The sequence below is a fragment of the Carettochelys insculpta genome, chromosome 11 (assembly GCF_033958435.1).
Source record: "Carettochelys insculpta isolate YL-2023 chromosome 11, ASM3395843v1, whole genome shotgun sequence".
Lineage (NCBI taxonomy): Eukaryota > Metazoa > Chordata > Testudines > Carettochelyidae > Carettochelys > Carettochelys insculpta.
The window spans coordinates 20,281,485-20,291,833 of record NC_134147.1 but is presented as its reverse complement, the minus strand read 5'-3'; the positions used below and the strand labels follow the sequence as shown (position 1 = coordinate 20,291,833).

General features: G+C 63.6%; 1 protein-coding gene across 2 annotated transcripts; it reads right to left on the bottom strand.

Annotated features, from left to right (window-relative positions):
• Positions 1-3: 3 nt before the first annotated feature.
• Positions 4-9,306, bottom strand: MUS81 (MUS81 structure-specific endonuclease subunit). Of its 2 annotated transcripts, XM_075005071.1 has the most exons (16): positions 9,051-9,304; positions 8,608-8,737; positions 8,019-8,149; positions 7,632-7,718; positions 7,374-7,454; positions 7,001-7,089; positions 4,153-4,311; positions 3,678-3,812; positions 3,397-3,524; positions 3,026-3,138; positions 2,791-2,907; positions 2,013-2,108; positions 1,585-1,707; positions 1,245-1,348; positions 960-1,043; positions 4-612 (listed from the first exon to the last, which is right to left on the bottom strand). In XM_075005071.1, exons 1-16 carry the CDS (start codon positions 9,183-9,185, stop codon positions 546-548), a joined length of 1,779 nt encoding a protein of 592 aa, XP_074861172.1. In that variant the 5' UTR covers positions 9,186-9,304; the 3' UTR covers positions 4-545. The 2 variants fall into 2 exon arrangements, with proteins under 2 accessions (XP_074861172.1, XP_074861173.1); XM_075005072.1 differs by lacking the exon at positions 2,013-2,108 and having other exon boundaries at positions 9,051-9,306.
• Between the last annotated feature and the right edge of the window lie 1,043 nt (positions 9,307-10,349).

Genomic DNA, 10,349 nt, shown 5'->3' with positions numbered 1-10,349 from the left:
CTCCAGCAGGGGGCGCTCCTCCCTTGCGGGCTGCAGCCAGGGAGTGGGGCAGACACTCGGGGGGAGGGGGTTCCCCTTGCACCCAGCACCAGAAGCTCAGCGCTGGGACAAGATAAAACCGAGCTCAGCAGCTCCCCTCGCACTGATAGCGCGGCAATGGGATCTCCCCCTCGGCCTCAACTTCCCCCCTCATGCCCCCGGGGGCAGGAAAATCCCAGGAGGAGCAAAGAAACTCCCTATTTATTAGTACAAGGCAAATACAAAGATTCACTAAAACAACTGCTGGGGCAAAAGCCCCTGAGCATCCTGCCAGACCCCCCCACCGCCAGCCTCCCTCCCCCCACAGCCTCCAGGGCTGACGGACCACCGATTGTCGACCCCAGCATTCCACCTCCCCCACTTCCTGGTGAGGGCAGGAGCTGGCTCCTCGCCCAGCAGCGCCCAAAGGGCTACAGCACCCTGCACTCCTCACTGGGGCGCCAGGCCCAGGGCAGAGCCTGTCGTGCCAGGGCCGCTGGGCAGCAGGAGAGACGGGAGGCCTCTGCTCAGGAGAGGGGGCCAGGGCTGCAATACAGCTGGGAGAGCGTCCGGCTCAGGGCAGGGCCCAGGTTCCTGCCGGAGGAAGCACAGTGGGGAAAGCGGGGGTTAAAGCCGGGGGACGGGCACCACGAAAAGCCCCCACTGCTGGCCTTCAGTCACAGCCAGAAACTGGGACTGATGCCCAGCTAGAGAACCCAGGAGTCCCGGCTCCCTGCCCCACCCCTTCACCGCAGGAACTGAGGTAGCCCCAAAGCCAAGCAAACAGTCAAAATCCTAAAAAAGCTTTTGAAGCCAGAGGGGGGTTTGCCTGACCCTCAGTGTGGGGGGCGCCGGCAGGGCTGTGGTAAGGGGGAGCCCAATGCCAGGCTAGCGGGGGGCAGCAGGTAGAGGGTGAGGGGCAACGTGAGGCTCTCACTCACCTCTGCAGTTTGCCACACTTGATGGTGCTCAGCAGCTTGTCCCGGCTCTCGGCATCTGGGCACGCGGCGTAGGCGGCCAGCAGGCTGAGGGGAGGAAGACAGACAGTGAGGGGGCACACACTCAGGGGCTCTCAGCCCAAGCTCTGTAGGAGGAAGGGAAACTGAGGCACGGAACAAGCCAGGCACTCAGGCAACAGCAAAGGATCCCAGGACTCCTGGCTCCCAGCCCTTCCCCTGCTGTCCCCTCCCACAGCTGGGGTCACACCCAGGCGGGGGGCCCTGTACCTGGCCGGGGTGCTGTATCTCTCCAAGATGGCAGCCGCTTTCTCCCCGCTCACTCCACTTATTTGCATGAGCTGCCGAGCGAACACCTCACGCACGGTCTGGGCCTAGGGAGGCAGAGGCAGGGGGAGCCGTCAGGGTGGAATCCAGCCTTCGGGTAGCACCCTGGGACCCAGCCACCCCAGCTCCTGCTGCCAGCCAGTGCCCCGCCCCAGGGCAGGTCACAGCCGTGCCCCCGGGAAGGAAAACCCCACGTCCTCCTCCCTGCCCCCGGGAGGGGGAAGACACCGTCCTGCGCCCTGTGCGAGGGCGGGAACGGGGGCCAGGCCCCGGCCGGACTCACTTTGTTCTTCACAGCTCCCTCGTTGAACTCCTGGAAGGTCATCAGGGTGCAGGAGTCGCTGCTGAGCTGCGGGGGGCAGCGGCTCTGAGCCTCCTCCTTGGTGCAGCTCACCAGGGTCTTGTTCTGGAGAGGAAAGGGACGGGCAGGGCACCTCCGACACCCGACCTGCTGCCCGGCGCCTGCTCGACCCACCGCCCAGCCCTGCCCCCCACAGCTGTGTCAGGGCGGGGGCCCCCGGCAGGCGAGAGAGAGGCACTGCAGGGAGGGGGCAGCAGGTGCTGAGCACCAGCTAATGGGAATGGGGACTGATGTTCCCGCCCCACGCGCCCCCCCGGGTAGCCCAGCCCCGGGGCGTCTCTCGCTCCCGCCCCCACAGCCCCCCTCTAGCCCAGCCCTGGGTGCACGGCTCACTCTCAGCCCCAGCTCACCCCATAGAGGCTGCTGAGGTAACGTGTCATGATGGTGAGATACGCAGCCGATTCCCACAGGTCCCTGGTGCGTTTGACGAAGAAGCCGTCCACCACCTGGGCATGGGGGAGGAGCCCATCAGGGCGCGGGGGAAGAGGGGGCTGGGAGCGGAGACGGGGTCAGAGCCTCCTCGAGGCTGAGATATTTCCTGGCCTGCAGCGGTGCTGCTCTTGCAGGGAACGGACACAGGAGGGCCCCGGTCTCCAGCTGCTGGGCAGGGGACTCCAGGGCTGGCGGTGGTGACTGCTTGCTGCAGGGTGCTCTGGGGGAGGCACAGCAGATGCAGGCGTATGTGGGGCTCCTGGCTGGGGAGCCGTGGGGGGCTGTGTCAGGGGGCTGGGACACTGGGCAGGGGTCCCTCTGATTTATTACGCCGATGCCTGGCCTGAGCACCATTATGTGCACCAGCCTGGCGGTGATGTGGGATGTTTAATGGCACAGAACTTCCCTGGTGGGGACGGGGTCAGAGGGTTGGGGCAGAATGGGGAAGGGCAGGGGAGATCCCTAGTGTGCAGGGTGCGCTGGGGCTGCCACAGGGGCAAGGAACCCCACCCCCACCCCCCGCCAGCAGCTCAGGGCTGGATGAGAGGCCCCTCGCCCCAGCCACAGCAGCTGCAGTGGGGCTGGGCTGGGGGAGGGGCACACTGCTCTAGGGCTTAGGCAGAGGCCTCTCTCCCTGCTCTAGCCCTGAGGGGTGCAGCCCAGCAGGGGCTTCAGGCCGGGCGGGGGGCCCCATACCTGGGTGCTGGCGGCTGCTTGCTGCAGGGTGCTCTCCGGCAGGCTCAGGTTCTGGGCCGACCCGGATTCCTCCAGCAGGTAGATGGGGTGGCGTAGGCCACAGCGCCGCAGCCGGAACTGGGGGAGCAGAGGAGGTTACCATGGGAGGGGGGGCACCGCCCTGACCCCCCCCCCTCCCCCAAGATCCCTACACTCCATCCAGACAACCTCCAACTGCCCCGCTCCCACCGCCCACCTTCTGCTCACGGAAACGACCGTCGATGATGCTCCCGCACAGGTCAGCCATTCGCTTCCTCTCCACCACGTAGTCCAGGGCCAGCTCCCGGGCCGGGGGTGGGTGCAGCTGCCCTGGGGCAAGAAGGGGCTCAGGAGGGAGAGGACAGGCCCCGCCCCGGCCAAGCGTAGCCGGAGTGAGGCAGCCGGCGTGCCGGGTGGCTCTGCTCCCCGCAGTTCCCCCCACACTTGCAGTGGCACCTGGGACCCCCCTGCCCGCCCTGAATACCGTGTATCTGCACACGTGGGGCTGGGAAATACCCCCGGGGTAGGTGGGGTGGGGCTGGTCTCACCGGAGGAGCCCTCCCTCGCTGCTGGCCTAGCAGCTCCTACCTGGGCAGGGCTGGACCCTCTCCCGGGCCACCCACATGAAGTCCCCCACGTGCAGCTTGCGGACGTCAAAGGGCACAGCGTTGCGATGCAGCTCGGCCAGTAGGTCCTGCTTCCGGGCCCCTGTGCCCCTGTGGGGAGAGACGGGGTGGGCCGGGGGCCTGCCTGGGAACCCCTGCGACACGCCCAACCTCCGGAAGACCTCCCCACCCCACACCTTGCCCATAGAGCCCAGCCTGCCTGGGAACCCCCCCCCCACCAAAAGCTCAGGACCCCCAACGCACCCCAGGGTCTCAGTGAAATCCACACACAGAAGGATGTCAAACTGGCCGGGTCTCAGCACGAATTCAGGCTCTGGGGGCCTCTGCCCTCCAGACGCACCCGCTGCCCCCTCCAGGGAGCCCAGGGTTCCAGTGAGCCTGCAGGAAAGTGGGAGAAATGAACAGAGCCATGCAGAGAGGCCAGCCAAGGGAGGGAAGGGCTGTCCTAGCTCCCCACAGCCCCACCCGAGAGCACCTGGTAGGGGAATGCTTCTGCCACAGTGGTCAGCAACGCGGCCATTGGCTGGGTCTCCGGACAGCAGCCTGCCACAATGAATGGAGCCAGGGCTCCACCCGCTAGTCCCCACTCCCCTCCCACAGATCCCCACGGTTTGGACTCTGACCACCCTTCCCCAGCCTGACAGCCCCCCCCTCCCGGCCCTGCCCCCTCCTTCGGGTACACCCCCATCTCACACAGACTCCTGGAGCCGGCACTCACCGCTGGGGCTCCGGGCACCCTTCTTCCTCCCCAGCAGGATCCGCAGGCTTTGCGCCCTGGGCCATCTCGGCTTCTGGGGCTTGACCCGCCGAATTCAGAGCCTGCTCTGCAGCCACAAGCCTCCGGGCTAGCGCCAGCCCCTGGGGGGTCAGAGAATACCTGGGGAGAGCAAAGGGCATCTGTGCTCAGAGTCCCCTCTACCGCCCCCGCTCGCCCCTCACTCCTACTGACCCGCTGCCCCTCATGCCCCCAGCAGACCTCCCGGCGCTCCAAACGGGGTCCAGAACTCGCTGCCCGGCTCCTTCTGGCGCAGGCGAAAGGCTGCACCCCCGTCCGGCCCTGCTGGCCCCCTGGCAGGCGGAGATCCCGAAGGCCAGTAGCAAAGAGCTGAAGGGCTCAGCCCTAGCACCGGCCTCACCCCAGCCTACAGTCTGGCCCCCCAGGAGAGCTAGGTGATGGGGAGACAGGGCAGAGGCGGCCTGGGCAGTGAGGCCAAGCTGGCAGCAGGACCTGCGGGCTGGAGGTCGGGCCTGCAGGATCCAAGCCTGGGGCTGTCCGCAATGAGTAAGAACGGCTGGTGTCTCCGGGCAGCGTGGGGGCCATGAGGCTCCTGCAAGCACTGAGCTGCCCCCAAAAGGCTCCCACCGCGGGACGAGGGCTGTCTGCACCCAGGATCGAAGCTCACGGGGGGACCTGTACTCTAGCAGCCTGCTTCAGCGCCTCCAAAGGGGGACAGGGCCGGGCCTCAGGTCAGGCTCTGGGAAGCTTCAGTACCACGGACCCAGAGGCTGGAGTCCCTTCCCTGCAGGCGGGTGGGAGGCAAACGCATGCCCAGCAACAGGGAGCGGCTTATGGCTCTCACCCTAGTGCAGAAGCTGCAGGCTTTGCAGAGGGAAGGGTGAGGGGGGCAGTGACCTTGCAAGCAGGCATCCTCCAGTAGACGAGGGGGCACCAGCCTAGCTGCCCACCAGGTGGAGACAGCGGCAACTCTCCCCTTCTGTCAGTCCCTGGGGAAAGCTGCCCACCACCTGGGAAACACCAGCCACGCTGGCCTTGCGGGGGTTCAGCTGCCTGCCAGGGCCCAGGCCGGGGCCACAGCTGTGGTGCTGGTATCCAAGCGGCTGGGGGCGATGGCTGCTGTGTGGATTCGGGAAGGTGTTGTGCAATCGGTGGCTGATGCTTTGCCCAGGCCTCCAAAAAAGGGAGTCTAGGCAAGGGAGGTGCATGGCACCGTAGCACGACAGCCCTCACCTAGGGAGACCAGGAGGTGCCGGGGGCTTCACCCCACGCCAGGGCTCTTGTTTGACCCTCTGGCCTAAAGGCACCTCCCACCTTTCAGTGCCTGGTCCCTCAGCTACTGAAGAGAATGGAGCACTTGGCCAAGGCATATGTGGGTGACATTTGCAGCTAAATCTGGGAAGCAGATGTGGCCTAGGCTGGCAGGTACCCCACTCCCTGAAAGGTGGGCGAGTGTAGAGTGGGCGTTTGGAGGGGGCTTGTCTGGGACCCCCAAACAAAGGCGAGAAGCAGCTTCACCAGGCCAGGACTTGCAAAGGTGGAAGCTCTTAAGGACTGGCTGCTCCTTCCCTGGGATGGCACCTCCAAGCTGCCAAGGGCAAGGCAGACAAAATGCTCTGCACGGCCCAGTATCAAAGGGTGTCCTGGGCCTTGAAAGAACCTCCCCAAGGGACACGCTGTCCAGGTGCTGGTTTGGAGGCTGCTGCTGCGATCAGACAAGAAACAGAGCCGGGCAGAGGGAGGATGGAGCTAAGAGAATCTGAGCCTAGCAGAGCCCAGGTCTGGAACTGGGGCGGAGAAAGCAGAAAAGGGAAAGTTATTTACTTGTTCCCACAACAAGAGAATTAGGGGTCACCCAATGAAGTTACTGGGCAGCAGGTGTAAAAGTAACAAAAGGAAGTTTCTCTTCACACACCACTTGCGACGCCTGTGGAACTCCTGGCCCGAGGTGGCTGTGAAGACCAAGGGCTCAAAAAAGAGCTAGATACATTCATGGAGGTTAGGCCCATGGGTGGCTATTAGCCAGGCTGGGCAGGAATGGGGTCCCTCACTGTTCGTCAGAGGTTGGAAATGGATGTCAGGAGGGGGGGTCGCTTTGGTGATTCCCTGTTCCGTCTCTCTGGAGCATCCGGCATTGGTCTCTGTCAGAAGCCAGGAGACTGGGCCAGATGGAGCTTTGGTCTGACCCAGCGCGGCCGTTCCTACGTTCTTAAGCAATTGCTGCTACCAACGTGGTTTCTACCTGTGGCTTGCCCAGGCTGCTGGCGGACGGAGCCCAGGTGACTATGCAGCGCTCCCTCGGCCTGGCCAGGCTGCCTGGCCTCCCCACAGATCCCAGCATTACAAGGAGACTCACACTGAGTCACTAAGGCTGCCAGCTGGCTGCTGCCCTTGGGCATGGGTGTGGGCCTGTGGGCACTGGAGAAAGCTTAATGGTCTGTGATATGCACCTCTGGAGTCTGATGCTTTCAGCAGGGGGTTGGCCTTGATGGCCTCCTGGGGTCTCTTCCAACCCTATGATTCTATGCAAGAGATCAGAGTAGATAATACTGTGGTCTATTATGAGCATGGGCTTAGACAGCGTGATATTATTACTATCACGTTCCCAACCAAGCTTGAGACCCCACTGCACCAGTCATTACACAATATATATAAAGCAGCAAGAGAACAATCCCAGGAAACAACGCAAAGGCCAGGCCATGTCCACAACCCCCAGTGGCACACTGCTCCCTGCTGAGCGCCCCTGTTCCTTCCAGCATGGCTCCCCCTCATAGCACAATGCCCCCACCGAGCCCTGAACGTCCCCCCGCCCCAGCACAGCCCCCACTACCTGGCTGGGACATTGGTTTTCAGCACCAGCTCTTTGCGGATCAGGGTGCCCACCGAAGCCCAGGCGGTGTACCTATTTCCAGGGTCGCCCTGCAAGACAGACACCCCAGGTGACTCTGTTGGGTGGGACCAGCTTGAGCCCCAGCCCAGCATGGAGCCAGGGAGGAGGGCAAGGCGGGTGGGGGAAAGCAGAAGGGATAAGGGAACATGAGGGGAAGGGGTACTGGGCTCTGTGTCAGCTGTGACAGCTCCCTAGCACTCCCCCGTAGGAGGTGCCCGGCATCGACTCCAGCACCTCCGGCTGTGGGGCAGCTGGTGCACAGACTGAGAGGGGCTGGCAGGCTGGGGGACTCGCCAAGGCAGCGCTCGCTCACCACGGTGAAGGATTTATCACACAACGGCTGAGCTGCCCGCTGCAGCTCCAGCTTTGTCAGGAACCCTCGGCCGTGCGGGCTCTGTAACAGGGAGCAGAAAGAGTCGGTGGCCGGGGGGAGAACACAGGAGGTGAGGTTCCCAACCCCACGCCCCTCCCAGTGCTAAGAACAGAACCCAGGAGTCGTGGCTCCCAGCCCACTGCTCTAACCGCTAGACACCACTCCCCACCCAGAGTGTCGCCTGGGACCCAGGCTTACCAGGCTGTCCTGGTAGAGGGCCAGCAGCACCGCGTAGCCCCCGGAACGTGGGGCGGGGACATACCGCCGGGGAGGACGATGCTTCCGCTGTAAAATATAATGAGCGTCAGTGTCGCCCCACCGCTGATCTCCCCACGGCCGCATCGTGCTCCCAAACCCCCACTTGTCCCTGCAATCCACTCTCACACAGAGCTGCTCCTCTCCTGGGTGGCAGTGGGACTTACCCAGCATCTTAGTGCTAGATCCAGGGCTACAACCCCAGAGTCCTAACCCTCACCCCACCCCCTGCCGCTGCTCTAACCACGAGACCCCACTCCCTTCTCAGAGCCAGGGAGAGCACCCAGGAGTCCTGGCTCTCGGTCCCTCTGACAGAGGCAGTGCTCTTACCATGGAGGGAGGCTCCAGGTCCCCAGGTGAGGGGTTGTTACGGGAGTGGTGCTCTGTGCGGGGAAGGTCACTTTCCTGTCCCCCCATGGAGGGACTGGCCCCTTCCACACTATCAAATTGGGCATCTGCACCTGGGGTTCAAAGAGAAATGTTAGGGACTCCCCAGCCAGCCAGCGCCCCTGCCCCAGGCCTAGATCACAGCCTAGGCCCCCTGGAGAGGACAGGTCCTATCACCCATTCCCTGCTTCCCTCACTCAGCCAGCCTGTCCCACTGCCCTCCAGCTGGGACTCCTTGCTGGGAGCAGCCTCTCGCTTGCTAGGCTGAAGGGCAGAGATAATACCCTCCCACTCCATAAGAGAGACCCTACAATAACAAATCACAGCCCTTTGATTTTAAACCTCTCACAGTTGCTTAGATCCCCTAAATGCAGTGGAACCCGCTAGCCAGGAATGCCCTGCATCTTGACACACCTATGCCCCAGTACGGCCACCCACCCCCATAGTATCCTTCAGCCTTCTCCTCACACCAGGCCATCCTGGGGGACCCCTCAAGCTTTGGTACCCCACCTGCCCCATGCGCTGCACCTACCCTGCTCAGCACGGTGCCTCGCCAGCTCCTCATCCAGCCTGCGGCAGATCCCATCCCCAAAATGCTGTAGAATAGCAGCCTCACGCCCACTGCTCAGGGGCAGCGGGTACCTCTGAAGGGAGCGTAGGGCCTGGCAAGAAGGAGACAAGAACAGAAAGAGCCTCCAGCATGCAAACACACACTTCTCAGTGTGCTCCCAGCAGAGGAGCTAAGGCTCCTAGGGGTCTGGCGAGTTTGACCAGGGAGCTGGGAGCCAGGACTCCTGGGGGTCTGGTGAGTTTGATCAGGGGGCTGGGAGCCAGGACTCCCGGGTCCCAGGGGGTCTGGTGAGTTACAGCAGGGGGCTGGGGGCCAGGACTCCCGGGTCCCGGGCGTCTGGTGCGTTACAGCAGGGGGCTGGGGGCCAGGACTCCCGGGATCGGGGCGGGGCGGGGGCAGCTCACCCTCTGATACACGAACTGGGTCTTCTTGCCCTTCGCCGCCGCCTCATCCTGCCAGGCTGTCAGCCACCGCACGAAGAGGGGGTTGGGGCAGGCGGGCACCGGCTTCTTCCGCGCCAGCCGCCGCGGGGCCGCCATCCGGGAGGGCTCCTGCCGCCAGGGGCGCTGGCTCGGACCCAGCCGGGAAGGGGCTGCCAGGGGCTCGCTCCCCTCGGGCCGGGGGCGGGGCCCGCACGTTCTTATGGCGGGGGGCGGGGACACGCAGCCCTGGGCTCTCGCGGGCCTATGGCCGCGGCACGGGGAGGCCCCTCCCCGCTCTCTGCCCCGCCCCCATCCCGAGCCGGCCGTCCCCTCCCGCCGGGTCCATCATCTCTTAGCTCCGCCCCTCGCAGCTGGGCGCCATAGAGCGCAGACACGCGGGGTGGGGGAGGGGGCAGAGCGTCCTCCGGCACTGGGGAGCTGCAGCCCCATCTGGCGGCCAGAGCGAGCGTCGCCGCCCGAGACCCGCCCGAAGCGGGGGGCGGGGCGGCCGCTGGCAGGGCTGGGGTGAGCCCACTGCTGTGGTAGCAGGAGGCTGTGTGGGTGGGAGCTACCAGCAGGGCAGGGGGAGCCCAGGGTGGGGTAGCAGGAGGCTGTGAGTTGGGGGGGCATTAGCAGAATGGGGGGAGACTCTTATAGCTGCTTTTCCCTCGTTTAGCTCCTGCTACAGCTCTCCCCCTTTCTTGGCAGTGCGGGGCGGGGGGGGAGGGTGCCTGATCTCAGCCACTAACCAGGAGGGTCTGGTAGCATCAGGGGGCAGATGTCCTGGTCATCACCCATCCCTCCCTGGCCAGGCTACAGGGCCAGTGACCCTCAACCTTTCCAGAGCTTTTCAGGAGTCTGAATTGTCTTGTTTGCCCCCTTTCACCTCCTCTGAAGAACGTACGGTTTGCTTACAAAAGCAGAGGTACAATGCATTCGTGTCAGCACACTCCTCGGGAACAAGTGCTGACTGCATTATTTTGTTTACTGTACAGTTATGAAATCAATTAAGTCGAATATAACTATTGTGCTAACATTTCAACGACTTGTATATGGAGCAATATAAGCCAGCCATTGTATGGCATTTTCATTTGGACTGACTTTGCTGGTGCTTTTTACCAAACTTCTTGTAAGTCTAGTCAAGTATGAGTTGCGGTACCCCCTAGAAGATCTCTATGTAAGAGTACATGTACACTGTTACAGGGTCTTTAGCCCTGCTGGAGAAGGGGGAGGGGGAGGGGAAGAATGTGTGGCATAAATATACATATTGATGAGCAGGTT